Source organism: Muntiacus reevesi, chromosome 2, assembly GCF_963930625.1.
Source record: "Muntiacus reevesi chromosome 2, mMunRee1.1, whole genome shotgun sequence".
Classification (NCBI taxonomy): domain Eukaryota; kingdom Metazoa; phylum Chordata; class Mammalia; order Artiodactyla; family Cervidae; genus Muntiacus; species Muntiacus reevesi.
Genome location: NC_089250.1, coordinates 38,353,215 through 38,372,949, shown reverse-complemented (window position 1 = coordinate 38,372,949; position 19,735 = coordinate 38,353,215). Strand labels below are relative to the sequence as shown.

At 44.8% G+C, this 19,735-nt stretch overlaps 1 protein-coding gene and 1 pseudogene across 12 annotated transcripts in view; both read right to left on the bottom strand.

Annotated features, from left to right (window-relative positions):
• RIN2 (Ras and Rab interactor 2) overlaps nt 1-19,735 on the bottom strand; it is a 211,009-nt gene that overhangs the window by 97,187 nt on the left and 94,087 nt on the right. For 3 of the 12 annotated variants that reach the window (XM_065921313.1, XM_065921319.1, XM_065921312.1), the window contains exon 3: nt 2,843-2,936. In XM_065921313.1, the coding sequence (XP_065777385.1) occupies nt 2,843-2,899 (57 nt within the window). In that variant the 5' untranslated portion in view covers nt 2,900-2,936. Of the gene's footprint in view, nt 1-2,842; nt 2,937-4,903; nt 5,059-5,405; nt 6,063-6,131; nt 6,406-6,431; nt 6,665-19,735 lie in introns of those variants that run through there. The other 9 variants (XM_065921307.1, XM_065921311.1, XM_065921310.1 and 6 more) reach the window with 8 other exon arrangements.
• On the bottom strand, nt 17,940-19,487 carry LOC136157830 (retinol dehydrogenase 14 pseudogene; annotated as a pseudogene).

Here is a 19,735-nt window from a genome sequence, read left to right as displayed (position 1 = left end):
ATTTCTCTCATGAAGCACTGTTTTCTCCTATGATTATCACTATGGGTTTACTATTATATTGGATTAATATCCTGCTTTGGTACCAGACTGAAAGCTCCGTGAAGTCTGGGATGGCTTCTGGTTTTTCTCTCCCTGGTGCCTAGGACAGAGCCTGGCTGATCACAGGTACTTGGTCAATGTGAGTCAAAATGAAGCTTGAGGAATAAAGGAAGAGCTAGTGGGTTCTGGGCTGTGCTGAGGGACAGCCCATCTCAGCAGCTGAACACTACCTGGCATGTTCACAACAAACCTTCAAGGGGTCAATATTAAAGGTCCAAAGGGCAGATGACTCCATCCTTGCAGGTAACCACATGGAAAAATGATGGAATAATTAATAATAGCTAATAATATTATTTATCTAATAAAGAATCTGCCTGCAATGCAGGAGACCTGGGTTCAGTCCCTGGGTCAGGAAGATCCCCTGGAGAAGGGAATGGCAATCTACTCCAGTATTCTTGCCTAGAGAATCCCATGGACAGAGGGACCTGGCGGGCTACTACAGTTCATGATGTCGCAAAGAGTTGGACACGACTGACTGACAAACACTTTCACTTTCAATATTATAATAACAAATATTATTCCATGATAACTAATTATGAAATAGCTATAGTAAAGAATAACAATGTCTATAAAAAAGAGGAGAGAAAGAAAGTATAAGGTAACTGTAGCAACTTGGAGCATCTAACAAACAAAACGATTTTTAAGCTCTGCCTTGGGGAAGGGGAGACAATACCAAGTTATATAGTTCAGGCCACTTGTAACATTTTCCTCAAGGGCATTTGACTCAGCAGAGAAATGGACCTGCCCTCAGCCTCTCACTTCTTGTCTGATGGATTCTTTCATAGGACATAACAAGTTAACTATTTTGCCTGTTAATGCAACTGAAAACACATTAAAACAAAAAAGATTTTTCCCAGGACTGCAGGAAAAACTGATTATGTTGAACTTAACAGTAGGTAGTATTGGATCCAATAAATTCCTTAGGAATTTTCAAAGGCAATTTGGACTCTGCTTTCTCCTTTTGCCTGGACTTTAACTACTACGTGAGATTCAGTCACTCTCTGCTTCCTGAGGCTAGGGTGCTGATTACGGACAAGCCGACATCTAGGCTGAGGTAGGCAGTACCTTGGGGGAGGGGGGCTTGGGTTCCCCCCTTCCAGCAAGATGAAATGGATATTTCAGCATAAGTCAGAATCCAAGAACTGGAGATGAGTCAAAAGCCTGGTGGGTTAGCACCTGGTCCACGGGACGCCTGGGGGTTCCCTCTTGTGCCTCTGCTGGTGGATTTTACACAGGTTTGATTCAAATTGAGTAAATGGTTGTGAACTAAGACAGCTACATGGACAAAGCTCAGCTCTCAGTACTGAGAATAGAGACCATCTGTGTCAACATGACTTGACTAGTTCTTCCAGGAAGTTATTGTAAACCAATAAATAAATCTGCTGTTTGTGGCAGGAAATTCCTACAAAACAATCTGTCCTGGCACACTAGTTTGCTCACCTGGGAAAACAGCTTTGCTGATCAATGGTTTACTCTCGAAGACTCGCTTTAAGACTCTTGACATGCTGCATCCACCCATCCTGAACTGTATTATGTACTATGTGACCACAAACTTTGCTGAAACCCAGTCAATTCTCTGCCTGAAAAAGCACAGCTTAAAGAGCCTGGACATGGACCTCTAAACCCTGTAAAGACACCTCCTAACCCCCTTTGCCTAGACACTGACAGCCCCAGGCCCTGACCATGTCTTCTTTTGACAGTCTCTTGAATGAACTTGGCTTTGCTTTACCAACAGGCTTTTTTCTGATGAAAATTTTGCAGCCCAGAACTGACACAGGAAATCAGGTTTGGTTCTCTTGGAAACAGGAAGCATCTAAATGTGAGTTATTCTATACCTACAACCCACCAGGGTGGGGTAATCAGTAAATATAGTCAGTTTTCCTCCAAAATAAGAAGGCCTCTATTTCATTCCCCCTTTGAGGAAAAGACCTGGCATTTGAACACCTGCCTGTGACACATTGCAAATGCATGTTTTACTACCGTTTCCCTCTGATTTTACATTTTCTGCATTTCCCAAATTTTCTACAATGAGTTTGCATTATTTGGAGGGTGAGTGAGAGGAAGCAAAGCAAACATCATAAAAAGAAAATTAATTCCCTCATGTACATTAGAAGCAATTGTCAGGTCTTAATTTAAAACACATACTCGAGTATATATAATACCCACCGAGAAGCTCATCTCATTAACCTAGCAAGGTCCCTCATTGACATAAACAGGCATGTAGAAAAGTGGTCCAGCTTTCATCATGCTGCCTGGGTTCTCTCTTAAGAGGCTTCTGGGGGTGTTTGATAAAATACACCAGCAAAAGCATTCAGTCAGTCTAGGGTAAGGCCCAGGAATCTGTGTGTCCTTCTCTTCTTTTAACAAGCACGTAAATGATTTGCAGAATCAAGCCAAGCGTAAAGCACACTCAGATGCTGAGCCCAGCTTCCATCAAAAACCATCCAGGTGAAAAAGGAGCAGGTGAGCAGTTGACAAGGGAAGGTTGTCTCACCTGTCTCATACAGGTAGCATCACCCTGTGCCTGGGTGCTGAGCCTGTCTGGAAGCACGGACTCACGAAAGCCCCTGTCTCCCACCAAAGCCAGGAGGAGCTCCCAGCTGGGCTCAGGCGAGCTCCCCAGCCAGAGCTGGTTCAGGGAGCAGGCTTCCCCCTCCCCTCTCCGCAGTCCTGCAGCTCCCCGTGCAGTCCCTCACTGGGAGCAAGACACCCATCAGCAACCCCGATCGAGGCTCCCTTTTACCTTAAAGAAACTTCCTCGCTTGTCCAGACCGCGGGTGCCCATGGTCTGAGCTGACATGGCCCCCCGACGAGGCTCTCCTGCACGCCGGGGACTCCTGAAGGTAGAGACATGTGTGATGGTTAGTCCAGCCTGTAGGAAATTCCTTTCTAAGCCACAGAACACTCACAACAACCCTCCTGCCAAGATCTTTTTCCATCAACAACAAGAGTGCCGTTTTATTTCCCACCAAAGCCCTTCCATCTCCTTTCAGACTGATTTCCTGCCGCCCATGGCTCAGGCTCAGCCCCACCTTGGCCGCCCCCTCTCCCGCTCCTCCAGCTGACGGCCGAGGCTCCCGGGGACTGCGGATAGCATAATGATTGCTCTGTGTGTTTGCTTGACCTCACGCTCAAGTCCTAGAGGGACAATGCTAGATGTCACTATAATCTGCTCCAAAGCTCACAGACTTAATGCGGCCGATCACAGAGGCCAGCGGAAGAGTGAGGCCCTGCGTGTCCCAGAAAATCCTGCAGGAATGGGATGAGGTCATTAGCAGCTCTGCCAGCCCTCTCCCCCCAGGCAAGGTCAACACAAGGGCACCAGGAAGAAATCCCTCTCTTTTCTCCTAAGAAATCAAAGCTTCGGATGAAATCCTGTGTGCCTGTTGACAGAGATCAGTTTGTGTTAAGAAACAGCATGTAAAAAAAAAAAAAAAAGAAAGAAAGAAACAGCATGTAAACAGCTCCAGGATAACCTGAGGGGAGGTGGGGTGGACACTGGAACACAGAGGGGAGTTTAAGGGCATGATCGGGTTCTGAATCGTAACTGCAGCTATTTGAGCTTGGAATTGCCCTCACTGGAGCATCAAAACCCAATAATCTGGTCTCCAGGCTGCAACGCCTTCCATGTCCATTTATAAATAAAGCACACATGCACACAGGCAGCCGGCCCCGCCCTGTCCAGGGCATGCTCAGGCAGCATCTCCGATCTGGCCTCCTGCACCAGGAATGATGATTAAACTGCCCTCTGGCTCTCAGAGGTAGCTAACCCTAACCTCGACCAGCCCGGCAGAAGGACCATAAAGGAAACATTAAATGAAAATGTGTTTGGGGGATCTTAGAGGGATTCTGCGGCAGGGGTGGGGTGGGAAGGCCCCAAAGACACAGGAGCTGCTGCTAGTTTGCTGAGGCTCTTTCATCATGAACTTGGGGGACAGAGGCAGCAACAGCCCACAAACGTGTCACCAAGCAGAAAAGCTGCAGAGAACTGCTTGCGTTAGGAAGTGATGACCTTTGGAGACAGGCACGTTTCCACCCTAAGACCTGCCACTCCTTCACATCCACAGGGGCCTGCGATGACCCGTGGTTTCCATCTCAGAAAGTGAGAACACAGCGTGCACCCGCCCCTTCTTCTGGAGCTGTCACTTATTTTAGTTATGTCTCTGTGGCTCCGTCCCTTTAAAGGTTCAGAGTTATCTTCCATCTGATTCTTTCCACTCAGAATCCCTCTGGGATGAAGGTCAACCTTCCAAAAGCCTCCTGAGAAGATTGGTGAGCTTTCCATGGCGATTCTGTTGACTCTGAGATTCACGTTCACGGGCTCAGCTGCTGCATGGAGCCCCAGTGCCAGGCCCTCTGAAGTTCATCACTTAATTAGCAAAGTCCAGGGACTGGAGTGCCCCCAAAAGGAAAACGCAGTGCTGTTTTCAGAGCACGGAGCAGAACCACAACCACAGTGGAACCTTGAGGGGCAAATGATTAACTGTTTCAACCAAGAAGCACACAAATAAAAAAGTACACTTGAATCCAAGCCTAATGCCTGTAATTCTTTTCCTTCCAGATGCTTTCTCGGCAAGGAATTTGACATTGCACAGCAGTGAAGGAATGGCACGTTGGGAGCCAAGACTTCATTCCTCATCCAGACCTAAGTCCCTTTGTTCTGTTCAGAAGTTTTCCATATACAAACCCTTTCTGCTTAGCCAGGACAGGCAGGGAATATTGCCTATAACCCCCGAGCAGTCTGGATTCCTCAAGTTTTACCAGCTTAATTAGCTGCCTGAAAACTAAGTGTGAACACGTCTACCTCAAGTGGTCCTCAAGGAAACAACCAGCCTGGATTCCATGTGGAATTGGCAGATCCATCACATTTCTTCCGGAGGATGCAGGTTGCATCTCTGCTTCTTCAAAAGGCTATGAGAGCAGGTGACAAAGACAGGCTGCCAAGGGCCACAGCAGGTCCTTTGCAGAGAATGAAATCCAAGCAGACAGTATATCCACATTATTCAAATTCTTACAAATAAAGCTCTCAAGGGTCCCAAAGAAGTTGGGGTGTCAGGTCTTTCCTGTTGGAGCAGCAGTTTCTTTCCCAAACCATAGCCTCTGACACCCCAACTTAACATAGACAGAAATCTAATACAATTGATAAGCAGACTTTCTTTCCACTTGAGGTTCTCATTTGATCCCTCCCCCACCCTGGGTTATACCAGCGATCTCATCCTAAAACCACCCCAGTACACAAACAGACTGAACCAACATACAGAAAAGGTACGGTAGTTAGAGAGGCTGTCAAATTCCTCCAGACTTACACGGTGGAAGCTTGCTCCTTTCCTGGTTCCCCTGAATGGTGGAGCTGAGTCTCCAAAAAGGAGCCCAGCGTGTCCAGTGGATCTTTCCAGATGCTAGCTGAATGCTAGCAAAAAAAAAAAGAGAGAGAGAGAGAAAAACCCCGAAAGGGACCGAAGGACGCTGCGAACCCTTTGGAAGGACACAGCCAAGCACTTTCAATAACAGCACTGAAAGAATGTAAACAGAGCCGGCGCTGTGGTCCAGTTACAGGACAAAGGCAGGAAGCGAGTATTCCCAACTCTTCCCCTAAGCCAGTCTCGGCCACTTTGGAGGAAGCCTGGTGGTGGCCTCCATGTGGCCCCAAGAGCGAGTGCCGATGTGAAGTCTGTCCTGGGATTTCAGTGTCCAGGACTCACTGCATCGTCTGATCGGGCTCCAGGTGGCGTGGACCGTGCTGAGCAGGTCTGCTCCCAGCCGGCCTTCCAGCCCCTTCCACTGGAAGCCACTGAGGACGGCGCTGGGGTACCGCCACCCGACCTTGGGTTGCAGGACTGGCCGGCGGGGCTGGAATACCCGGCGCTCGGGCTCCAGTTCACTAAGCCACGGAGCCAAGTCACTGGCAAGTTTCCAGCTGTTGCTTAAAATTCCAGCTTGCCAGATCTTGGCAAGAGAGGCTGCATCTGAGACGGACCCCAGCCGCCCACCCCCTCCTCCCCCCGCCCCTGGTTTATTTAGCCAGCCTCTACCATTCTATTCCGTTCACCTCAGGTACAAGTTCGAACCTCCAGAGCGGCAGCAGTAACCCTGACTCTGGTGACCTCCACTCCCAAGTCTGGTTTAAAAGACGCAGCTTCTTGGAGTCATGGGTTTCTCCTCGCCTGCGGCTGTGCAAGTCAGCCCTGAAATCTTTCTAGTCACTCCTGTCCTCCTTCCTCCTAGCAGCTGAATGAAGTGAGGCAAAGTGGACTTCGGCTCTTGGTAAACAAACTCTCATTATTATAATCATTTTACAGCCAATCGAACTGAAGTAGAAGAAAGTGACTCACCCCCGGGGACCTCTTAGGTCGAGGCCGGTCCTGGGACAGGCATGTCACCTTTCCTCCTGGTTCCTTGAGTGACTCTGATGATGGCAGGTCCTCCCTCTTTTGAATGTTTTTCGTCTTTACTAAGAGGTAAGAGCCAGTGGGGCGGGTCTGCGTCTGGGTCCAGGGAAGGTCTCTGAATATTTCCGTAATTATCTTTGTATGACCAAGGATTTTACAAGTTGGATAGAAAAATCTCTATTCCAGCCCCTGGCTGGACAATTCAAGTTATTTAAATTTAAAATTTGTTCTTTGAGCATCTTGTCTCCCTGCCCAGCACTGGCTTTTTTCTCTTAGTTGTTAAACTCTTTAAAGCATTTTGAAGATCATAAACATCTTCTGTTGAAAAGAGAAACTAATTTACGGGAAGTAAGAAGCCAGAAGAGAAGAACTATATTCCCAGGCTCTTGGTAACTGTTTTGAAAGAGAATTAGAAACAATGATCTGTGCCTTGATTTTCATAAGAGTAACCGAGGAGAATAAAAATAATCTTTCTTCTTTTTTTAGGAAGGTGCTCACAGTGAGACTGCCTTGCAGCCACTCACAGGGTTGTCCTGTAACCAATTCCAGGGGAAGGCCTTCTCCTTGGAAAACAGGGGGTCTCACAGAGATGCTGCAGAAGCTTTGCTGATGCCTACAAAGCAGGCATGGATGCCTCCAACAAGGGCAGTGAATGTGCCCTGGACATAGGCGGGCAGCTTGGCTGTTATAAGCTCCTCCTCCCCACCGATGGGAAACTGCCCCCTGACCCCCACCCACTGCCCCCATCTGACCCCTTGGGCCATCCAAGAGTTACCGCCTGCCTCCTTCTCCCTGTCCCCTCTGAGTGACACCCCTCGGGCCTCGGGGCTGCTGCCTGGAATAGGGCTAAGAAGAGAGAGGGGGAGCCCCCAAGGTCATTCTCAGGAGCATGTGTCTTTTAAGCTCCTCACTTGAAAAGCGCCACATAGTCGGTAGTCACAGCTAGCACACGTGTGCAATGACCACACGTAAGTGAAGAAGCCCCATAAGCTGCATCGGCCCTGAACCCAGAGGACACCATGAAGGGAAGTCACACCCTCTAGGCCTCCCTCGGGTTTACTGTCTACATGTGAGCACCTGAGTTGACAGCTCTCCTTCCCTAAGTGCTCTGGCCACAATGTGTGTGTGTGTGCATGTGTGCGCGTGTGTGTGCGTGCGTGTGCGTGCGTGTGTGTGTGTGTGTGTGCGTGTGTGTGTGTGTGTGCGCGCGCACACACCCAGTCGTGTCTGACTCTTTGTGACTCCCTGGACTGTGGCCCGCCAGGCTCCTCTGTCCATGGGATTTCCCAGGAGAATACTGGAGTGGGTTGCCATTTCCTTCTCCAGGGGATCTTCCCAACCCAGGGATGGAACCCATGTCTCTTACAGCATGCTCTGCACTAGCAGGCGGACTCTTTACCACTTTGCCACCTGGGAGGCCCCAAAAGGGTCTACGCTGGTGGTTCATTTTAACTGAAGGTTTATAACCTGGAGGCACTTGGATGGAGTCCACACTGAAGATACAACAGATGAAGTAACACACTTTTTTAAAAAATTGAGGGGAGGAGCCAAGATGGCAGAGGAATAGGATGGGGAGACCAGTTTCTCTCCTACAAATTCATCAAAAGAATAATTGAACGCAGAGCAAACTTCACAAAACAACTTCTGATGGCTAGCTGAGGTCATCAGGCGCCCAGAAAAGCAGCCCATTGTCTTTGAAGGGAGGTAGGACAAAATATAAAAGATAAAAAGAGAGACAAAAGAGCTAAGGATGGAGATCCGTCCCGGGAAGCGAGTCTTAATAGAGGAAGTTTCCAAACACCAGGAAACCCTCGCACTGGTGGGTCTGGGGGAAGTTTTTGAATCTCGGAGGGCAACCTGACTGGGAGGGGAACAATAAATAAAACCCACAGATTACGAGCCTAAAAGCAACTCCCAGCAGAAAAGTACCCCAGATGCCCGCATCCTCCACCAGCAAGTGGGGGCAGAACGAAGAGAAGCGGGCGGCATTGCTTGGGGTAGGGTCCGGGCCTGAGTGCCCTGAGGACAATCAGAGGGAGCTTTTGTGAGTTCCCAACTTAAACTGTGGGACAGCAAAAGAGAGAGAGAAAATTAACCGGCCCGAACACACTGCCGGCCGTTCGCAGAACAAAGGGACCGAGCAGAACAAAGGTCCAGAAGCTCTTCTCCAGAGAGAAGAGCTCGCAGGCTGCGGACCGGCCCAGCCCCGCCGGAGGCAGGAGGCAGGGGGGAGGGGAAAGGGGCAGGCTCGGCCCCAAGGACTGCATCCCCTACCGCACTGCAAACAGGCCTCCAGTTTCTAATCAAAGACCTCCGGGGATTCTGGATGGTCGACATCTGCTGGGAGGGTCGCGGCGAGACACAGGGCGCAGGCACCCGACTGGCATGGGCAGAAACTGAGACTGGGACCGTGGAGGGGAGAAGGTGCGCTGCACCCAGGGAGAGTGTGCCTGTCAAGCTCCTGGCTGCCTGAGCCACTCGGACGCGGAAGGCACAAAAAGCAGGCGCAGCTTTTTGTTCCACACTTTTGTGGAACACCTGAGGGATGGAACTGCGCGCAGCGCAGGGCACACTCCATATAGAACAGCCGGGGGCCTGAGCAGCATAGACGGGGAAAGCAGCGCCAGTCCCTCCCCGCAGCGCGACGGAACTAGCAATCTGAATAAGAGACCACCTCTGCCCGCCTGTGTCAGGGCGGAAATTAGGCACTGAAGAGACTGGCAAACAGAAGCCAAATAAACAAAGGGAACCGCTTCAGAAGGGACCAGTGCAACAGATTAAAATCCCTGTAGATAACACCGATTACACTGGAAGGGGCCTGTAGATATCGATAAGTGTAAGCTGGAACGAGGAGCTATCTGAAACTGAACCGAACCTACACTGACTGCAACAGCTCCAGAGAAATTTCTAGATATATTTTTACTTTTTTTTTAAGTAAAAAAAATTTTTTTGTTTTGTCTTTTTTATTTTTTCTCTTTTATTTTCTTTTAAAATTCCCTATTACTCCCCCATTACTCCTTAAATTTCATTTTCATAGATTTTTACGATTTTTTTAATTAGGAAAATTTTTTTTCTTGGTTTTTTTTCTTCTTCTCTTCTATTTTCTATTTTTCTTTTTCTCTTATTTCCTTTTAAAGTACTCTATTACTCCTCTACTACTCCTTAATTTTCATTTTCATTACACTATAACCTTACAAAAAAAAATAAAGAGAAGACCTATTTTTAAACCGAACTTCATATATATTTCTAAAATTTTTTTGTGTGTGTTTTGGTTTTTGTTTTTAATATTGTATTTTTAAGAGTCTAACCTCTACTCTAGATTTTTAATCTTTGTTTTTCAGTATATGATATAAATTGTGGACATTTAAGAATCCAGTATTCAGTTCCCATTTTTATTCAGGAGTGTGTTGATTACTCTCTCCCAATCTTGACTCCCCATTTTCTACCTCAGAACACCTCTATTTCCTCCTTTCCCCTTCTCTTCCCAATCCAATTCTGTGAATCTTTGTGGGTGTCTGGGCTACAGAGAACACTCTGGGAACAGACAACTTTGTAGATCTGTCTCTCTCCTCTTGAGTCCCCCTTTTTCTCCTCCTGCTCATCTCTATCTCCCTCCTCCCTCTCCTCTTCTTCATGTAACTCTGTGAACCTCTCTGGGTGTCCCTCATGGGGGAGAATCTTTTCGCCATTAACCTAGAAGTTTTATTATCAGTGCTGTATAGTTGGAGAAGTCTTGAGACTACTGGAAGAATAAAACTGAAATCCAGAGGCAGGAGACTTAAGCCCCAAACCTGAGAACACCAGAAAACTCCTGACTACATGGAACTTTAATAAGAGACCGTCCAAAAGCCTCCATACCTACACTGAAACCAACCACCACCCAAGAGCCAATAAGTTTTAGAGCAAGACATACCACGAAAATTCTCCAGCAACACAGGAACATAGCTCTGAATGTCAACATACATTCCAACATACATGCCCAAGGTCACACCTAACACATAGACCCATCTCAAAACTCATAACTGGGCACTCCATTGCACTCCAGAGAGAAGAAATCAAGATCCACGCACCAGAACAGCGACGCAAGCTTCCCTAACCAGGAAACCTTGACAAGTCAATCGTCCAACCCCACCCACTGGGTAAAACCTCCACAATAAAAAGGAACCAGAGACCTCCAGAATACAGAAAGCCTACTCCAGACACAGCAACCTAAACAAGATGAAAAGGCAGAGAAATATCCAACAGGTAAAGGAACATGAAAAATGCCCACCAAGTGAAACAAAAGAGGAGGAGATAGGGAATCTATCTGAAAAAGAATTTAGAATAATGATAATAAAAACGATCCAAAATCTTGAAAACAAAATGGAGTTACAGATAAATAGCCTGGAGACAAAGATTGAGAAGATGCAAGAAATGTTTAATAAAGACCTAGAAGAAATAAAAAAGAGTCAATTAAAAATGAATAATGCAATAAATGAGATCAAAAACACTCTGGAGGGAACCAAGAGTAGAACAACGGAGACAGAAGATAGGATAAGTGAGGTAGAAGATAAAATGGTGGAAATAAATGAAGCAGAGAGGAAAAAAGAAAAAAGAATCAAAAGAAATGAGGACAACCTCAGAGACCTCTGGGACAATGTGAAACACCCCAACATTCGAATCATAGGAGTCCCAGAAGAAGAAGACAAAAAGAAAGGCCATGAGAAAATATTCGAGGAGATAATAGCTGAAAACTTCCCTAAAATGGGGAAGGAAATAGCCACCCAAGTCCAAGAAACCCAGAGAGTCCCAAACAGGATAAACCCAAGGCAAAACACCCCAAGACACATATTAACCAAATTAACAAAGATCAAACACAAAGAACAAATATTAAAAGCAGCAAAGGAGAAACAACAAATAACACACAAAGGGATTCCCATAAGGATAACAGCTGATCTATCAATAGAAATCCTCCAGGCCAGAAGGGAATGGCAGGACATACTGAAAGTAATGAAAGAGAATAACCTACAACCTAGATTACTGTACCCAGCAAGGATCTCATTCAGATATGAAGGAGAATTCAAAAGCCTTACGGACAAGCAAAAGCTGAGAGAATTCAGCACCACCAAACCAGCGCTTTAACAAATGCTAAAGGATCTTCTCTAGATAGGAAATGCAGAAAGGTTGTATAAACGTGAACCCAAAACAACAAAGTAAATGACAACGGAACCACACCTATCAATAATTACCTTAAATGTAAAAGGGTTGAATGCCCCAACCAGAAGACAAAGATTGGCTGAATGGATACAAAAACAAGACCCCTATATATGCTGTCTACAAGAGACCCACCTCAAAACAAGAGACACATACAGACTAAAAGTGAAGGGCTGGAAAAAAATATTTCATGCAAATGGAGACCAAAAGAAAGCAGGAGTCACAATACTCATATCAGATAAAATAGACTTTCAAATAAAGGATGTGAAAAGAGACAAAGAAGGACACTACATAATTATCAAAGGATCAATCCAAGAAGAAGATATAACAATTATAAATATATATGCACCCAACATAGGAGCACCGCAATATGTACAGCAAACGCTAACGAGTATGAAAGAGGAAATTAATAGTAACACAATAATAGTGGGAGACTTTAATACCCCACTCACAACTATGGATAGATCAACTAAACAGAAAATTAACAAGGAAACACAAACCTTAAATGACACAATGGACCAGCTAGACCTAATTGATATCTATAGGACATATCACCCCAAAACAATCAACTTCACCTTTTTCTCAAGTGCACACGGAACCTTCTCCAGAACAGATCACATCCTGGGCCATAAATCTGGTCTTGAAAAATTCAAAAAAACTGAAATCATTCCAGTCATCTTTTCTGACCACAGTGCAGTAAGATTAGATCTCAATTACAGGAAAAAAATTGTTAAAAATTCAAACACATGGAAGCTAAATAACACGCTTCTGAATAACCAACAAGTCATAAAAGAAATAAAAAAAGAAATCAAAATATGCATAGAAATGAATGAAAATGAAAACACAACAACCCAAAACCTATGGGACACTGTAAAAGCAGTGCTAAGGGGAAGGTTCATAGCATTACAGGCTTACATCAAGAAACAAGACAAAAGTCAAGTAACCTAACTCTACACCTAAAGCAACTAGAGAAGGAAGAAATGAAGAACCCCAGGGTTAGTAGAAGGAAAGAAATCTTAAAAATTAGGGCATAAATAAATGCAAAAGAAACTAAACAGACCATAGCAAAAATCAACAAAGCTAAAAGCCGGTTTTTTGAAAAAATAAACAAAATTGACAAACCATTAGCAAGACTCATTAAGAAACAAAGAGAGAAGAACCAAATTAACAAAATTAGAAATGAAAATGGAGAGATCACAACAGACAACACTGAAATACAAAGGATCATAACAGACTACTACCAGCAGCTCTCTATGCCAATAAAATGGACAACTTGGAAGAAATGGACAAATTCTTAGAAAAGTATAACTTTCCAAAACTGAACCAGGAATAAATAGAAGATCTTAACAGAGCCATCACAAGCAAGGAAATCAAAACTGTAATCAGAAATCTTCCAGCAAACAAAAGCCTAGGACCAGATGGCTTCACAGCTGAATTCTACCAAAAATTTAGAGAAGAGCTAACACCTATCTTACTTAAACTCTTCCAGAAAATTGCAGAAGAAGGTAAACTTCCAAACTCATTCTATGAGGCCACCATCACCCTAATTCCAAAATCAGACAAAGATGCCACAAAAAAAGAAAACTACAGGCCAATATCACTGATGAACATAGATGTAAAAATCCTTAACAAAATTCTAGCAAACAGAATCCAACAACACATTAAAAAAATCATACACCATGACCAAGTGGGCTTTATCCCAGGAATGCGAGGATTCTTTAATATCCACAAATCAATCAATGTAATACCTCACATTAACAAGTTGAAAGATAAAAACCATATGATTATCTCGATAGATGCAGGGAAAGCCTTTGACAAAATTCAACACTCATTTATGATTAAAACTCTCCAGAAAGCAGGAATAGAAGGAACATACCTCAACATAATAAAAGCTATATATGACAAACCCACAGCAAGCATTACCCTCAATGGTGAAAAACTGAAAACATTTCCCCTGAAATCAGGAACAGGACAAGGGTGCCCACTCTCACCACTACTATTCAACATAGTTTTGGAAGTTTTGGCCACAGCAATCAGAGCAGAAAAAGAAGTAAAAGGAATCCAGATAGGAAAAGAAGAAGTGAAACATTCACTGTTTGCAGATGACATGATCCTCTACATAGAAAACCCTAAAGACTCTTCCAGAAAATTACTAGAGCTAATCAATGAATATAGTAAAGTTGCAGGATATAAAATTAACACACAGAAATCCCTTGCATTCCTATACACTAACAATGAGAAAACAGAAAGAGAAATTAAGGAAACAATACCATTCACCATTGCAACAAAAAGAATAAAATACTTAGGAGCATATCTACCTAAAGAAACAAAGGACCTATACATAGAAAACTATAAAACACTGATGAAAGAAATCAAAGAGGACACAAACAGATGGAGAAACATACCGTGTTCATGGATTGGAAGAATCAATATTGTCAAAATGGCTATTCTAACCCAAGCAATCTATAGATTCAATGCAATCCCTATCAAGCTACTAATGGTATTCTTCACAGAACTAGAACAAATAATTTCACAATTTGTATGAAAATACAAAAAACCTCGAATAGCCAAAGTAATCTTGAGAAAGAAGAATGGAACTGGAGGAATCAACCTGCCTGACTTCAGACTCTACTACAAAGCCACAGTCATCAAGACAGTATGGTACTGGCACAAAGACAGAAATATAGATCAATGGAACAGAATAGAAAGCCCAGAGATAAATCCACGAACCTATGGACACCTTATCTTCGACAAAGGAGGCAAGGATATACAATGGAAAAAAGACAACCTCTTTAACAAGTGGTGCTGGGAAAACTGGTCAACCACTTGTTAAAGAATGAAACTAGGATAAGGAAGCTGTGGTACATATACACCATGGAATATTACTCAGCCGTTAAAAAGAATTCATTTGAATCAGTTCTAATGAAATGGATGAAACTGGAGCCCATTATACAGAGTGAAGTAAGCCAGAAAGATAAAGAACATTACAGCATACTAACACATATATATGGAATTTAGAAAGATGGTAATGATAACCCTATATGCAAAACAGAAAAAGAGACACAGATGTACAGAACAGACTTTTGGACTCTGTGGGAGAAGGCGAGGGTGGGATGTTTCGAGAGAACAGCATGTATATCATCTATAGTGAAACAGATCACCAGCCCAGGTGGGATGCATGGGCCAAGTGCTCGGGCCTGGTACACTGGGAAGACCCAGAGGAATCGGGTGGAGAGGGAGGTGGGAGGGGGGATCGGGATGGGGAATACATGTAACTCCATGGCTGCTTCATGTCAATGTATGACAAAACCCACTGCAATGTTGTGAAGTAATTAGCCTCCAACTAATAAAAATAAATGGAAAAAAAAAAAAAAGAAAAGCTCAAAAAATAAAATAAAATAAAATTCCAAAAAAAAAAAAAAAATTGAGTAAACTGTCTCCAGAGACCCTCAGTCAAGAATTCATGTCCACATGGTTTATCAGAGGTGCCTTCACGATGCCCTGGTCGAGGAGAGGGTGTGACACAGGGGAGGAAGGGCAGCCAGCACAAACTGCAGTATCAAGCAAGCACCCAGGGGCAAATGGCCTGCAGCCCTCCAGGGTTGGGAACTCTGAAAGCTGGTGGAGACTGGTCTTGGGTCCCAACTGAAGGGCCAGGGAACTGGGATGTTTGTTCAACTCCCCCCAGGTAACAGTGGGAAGCTGCCCCCAAGGGGCCTTGGGTCACCAGCTGCTCCCATATACTCCTGGTGTGGGTAGAGTGGACTCTCGGAGCCAAAGAGAGCCCTCAGGCAAAGCTGGCAGTTGGAAATCAGGCCAGTGTGCATGGAAACACCCAGTACCCAAAGGAGGCGGGAAGGACTGAACAGTGTCCCCTACACCTGGTAACTCAAACCAGGACATTTTGCTCAAAGTGTGAGTGTCTTGCTTCTCTGTCACAGCGAGTTGTCATCCTCCTACACTGCTGGTGGGAATGTAAATTGGTACAGCCACTATGGACAACAGTGTGGAGGCTCCTTAAAAACTAAAAATACAGTTACCATATGACCCAGCAATCCCACTCCTGGGCATGTATCTGGAAAAGGCAAAAACTCTCTAATTTTAAAAAATACATGTACTCCAATGTTCATTGCAGTACTATTTACAAAAGCCAAGACTTGGAAGAAACCTAAATGTTCATCAACAGAGGAGTCAATAAGATGTTCTATAGATATTAATACAGTGGAATACTGCTGCTGCTAAGTCACTTCAGTTGTGTCCGACTCTATGCAACCCCAGAGATGGCAGCCCATCAGGCTCCCCCGTCCCTGGGATTCTCTAGGCAAGAACACTGGAGTAGGTTGCCATTTCCTTCTCCAATGCATGAAAGTGAAAAGTGAAAGTGAAAGTGAAGTCGCTCAGTCGTGTCTGACTCTTAGTAACCCCATGGACTGCAGCCTACCAGGCTCCTCCGTCTAGGGGATTTTCTAGGCAAGAGTACTGGAGTGGGATGCCATTGCCTTCTCCGACAGTGGAATACTACTCAACCACAAAAAAGAATGAAATAACGCCACTTGCAGTAACATGGATGTTGATCATCTTACATCATTAGATCATCACACTAAGTGAAGTAAGCCAGAGAAAGACAAATATCATATGATATCCTTTATACATGGAATCTAAAATATGATACAGTGAACTTATTTACAAAACAGACTCACAGACTTAGAAAACAAACTTATGGTTATCAAAGAGGAAGCGGGGGAGGAATAAATTCACAAATTATCTGTGGATTAACAGTTATACCCTACTATATGTAAAAAGATAACCAATAATAACCAATAAGGAGGACCTACTGTATAGCACAAGGAACTATACTCAGTATATTGTAATGACCTGTAATAGAAAAGAATCTGAAGAACAATATAGCTGAATCACTTTGCTGTACACCTTGAACTAACACAACATTGTAAATCAACTATACTTGAATTAAAACAAACAAACAAAGACCTTGGAATAAAATGCATACTGATAAAAAGCCCCATCAAGCCAGGACAGAACTTGTGGATGTCACCTCTGGTGGGGGTTTCCTAGATGAATACAAGGAACAGAGGCCTTTGGACCATCCGAAGGAAGATGCTTCAACTGACGGGTGAGGAAGACAATCAAAAGGCACATTTCCACCCCTTCTATCCCCATTCCAAAGGTGCAAGGGACTCTGCTGTCTGTACCTTTCCACACTTTCTGCTTCATCATTAGAATATTTATCCTCCCCTTTAATCAGTGATATGCCGGAAAATATTCAACAACTGATGTTCTGGGGATAAAAACCTCCAAGTTTTAGCATCTGCCTACTTTAAAGGTGAAATACTCTTTATCAGCTCAGTTCAGTTCAGTCTGACTCTTTTCGACCCTGTGAAGCACAGCACACCAGGCCTCCCTGTCCATCACCAACTCCTGGAGCTTGCTCAAACTCATGTCCATCGAGTTGGTGATGCCATCCAACCATCTCATCCTCTGTCGTCCCCTTCTCCTCCCGCCTTCAATCTTTCCCAGAATCAGGGTCTTTTCTAAGGAGTCAGTTCTTCCCATCAGGTGGCCAAAGTATTGGAGTTTCAGCTTCAGCATCAGTCCTTCCAATGAATATTCAGGACTGATTTCCTTTAGGATGGACTGGTTGGATCTCCTTGCAGTCCAAGGGACTCTCAAGAGTCTTCTCCAACACTACAGTTCAAAAGCATCAACTCTTCAGCACTTAGTTTTCTTTATGGCCCAACTCACACATCCATACATGACTACTGAAAAAACCATACCTTTGACTACACAAACCTTAGTCAGCAAAGTAATATCTTTGCTTTTTAATATGTTGTCTAGGTTGGTCATTACTTTTCTAGCTTGTGAGATGAGTGCAATTTTGTGGTAGTTTGAGCATTCTTTGGCATTGCCTTTCTTTGGGATTGGAATGAAAACTGACCTTTTCCAGCCCTGTGGCCACTGCTGAGATTTCCAAATTTGCTGGCATATTGAGTGCAGCACTTTCACAGCATCATCTTTTAGGATTTGAAATAGTTCAACTGGAATTCCATCACCTCCACTAGCCTTGTTCGTAGTGATGCTTCCTAAGGCCCACTTGACTTCACATTCCAGGATGTCTGGCTCTAGGTGAGTGATCACACCATCATGATTATCTGGGTCATGAAGATCTTTTTTGTACAGTTCTTCGGTGTATTCTTGCCACCTCTTCTTAATATCTTCTGCTTCTGTTAGGTCCTTACCATTTCTGCCCTTTATTATGCCCATCTTTGCATGAAATGTTCCCTTGGTATCTCCAATTCTCTTGAAGAGATCTCTAGTCTTTCCCATTCTATTGTTTTCCTCTATTTCTTTGCATTGATCACTGAAGAAGGCTTTCTTATCTCTCCGTGCTATTGTCTGGAACTCTGCATTCAATTGGGTATATCTTTCCTTTTCTCCTTTGCCTTTTGTTTCTCTTTTTTTCACATCTATTTGTAAGGCCTCCTCAGACAACCATTTTTTTTTCTATTTCAAGCCATTAAATTCCTTAATATTTGTAATCCATGCATAAACATATCACTCATAATTATTGATATGCTTATTATATATATTTAAAACATCTTTTGGGAAATTTTATGCTTTCTAAATAATAACTTCTTAGTAGCTTAAAAATACCTCTATGAACCTCTTAGCAGTACTATTATAAAACCAAAATTGTATTTTCAAGTAGCAAGGATCCAAGACACACCATTCCTGATTAAAGGCAGAGCTGACATCCAGTTTTACAAACAGCTCTCATCCATTCCTTGTCCCTGTTTTAATATGCCAACCATTACTTCACTGATATCCCAAAGTTTTCTTGCAACAGATTCATCCATAGCTTTGGGCAACAGTTCTTCCTCTTTACAGTCCCCAAAGTACCTCCCCGAAACACCTTCTACCTCAGGTGAAAAGGCTAAATAAATTGAAGTCTGGGCCCCCTCTTCTGGCGTTTTGAAGAAAGCCCATGACACTAAAATGAAAAGCGGTCTGACCAACAGTGGGGTGTGTACGTGCCTCCCGAGGTCAGTCCGCACTATGCCAGGGTGTAACACATTCACAGTCACGCTGGGGCCTTCCAAGCGGCGGGCTAGTTCTCCGGTAAAAAGAATGTTAGCCCGTTTGCTCCGACTGTAACAGAAGCTTTTATTATAGCTCTGTTCACTGTTCAAGTCTTCGAAGTTGATGTCTCCGTATTTGTCAAGTTTAGAGGAAACAACCACAATTCGGCTGGGAGCTGAACTTTTGAGGAGTCCAAGGAGAAGGCTGGTGAGTAGGAAGTGTCCCAGGTGGTTCACGCCGAACTGCATCTCAAACCCATCTTCAGTCTTCATATAAGGGCACTGGAAGACCCCGGCGTTATTGATGAAAACATCCAGTCTAGGCTCTTCCTGGAGCATCTCTTGACAGAAGGAGCGCACGGAGCTCAGCGAGGCGCGGTCCAGCTCCTTGACGACGAGCTCGCCGGCCTCGCCGGAGTTGGTCCCGCCTCCAGCCGGGCAGACCTCGTGGCGGACCTGACCCGCCGCCTCCTCGGCGCGCTCGCGGTCCCCGCAGCCCATGATCACTCGAGCCCCCAGACGCAGCAGCTCGGGTGCGTTGGCGCGGCCCAGGCCACTGTTCCCCCGTGATCAGCAAGGTCTTCCCGCGCATGAGGCCGGAGTCCCCGCCTTGGTGCAGTCGCTGGACGTTGGACCCCACAAACCGCCGGGCGGCTAGCCACAGGACCCCACCTAGTGCGGCCAGTATCCCTGCCGCGGTAGCCACTGCCATAGCCGCCGGGGCCGAGAGCCCACCGGCCCCTGCCTCAGACAACCATTTTGCCTTTCTGCACTTCTTTTTCTTGGGGATGGTCTTGATCCCTGCCTTCTGTACAATGTCACGAACCGCCATCCATAGTTCTTCAGGTACTCTATCACATCTAATCCCTTGAATCTATTTCTCACTTCCACCATATAATCATAAGGAATTTGATTGTCCAAGCCAGGCTTCAACAGTACATGAACCGTGAAATTCCAGAT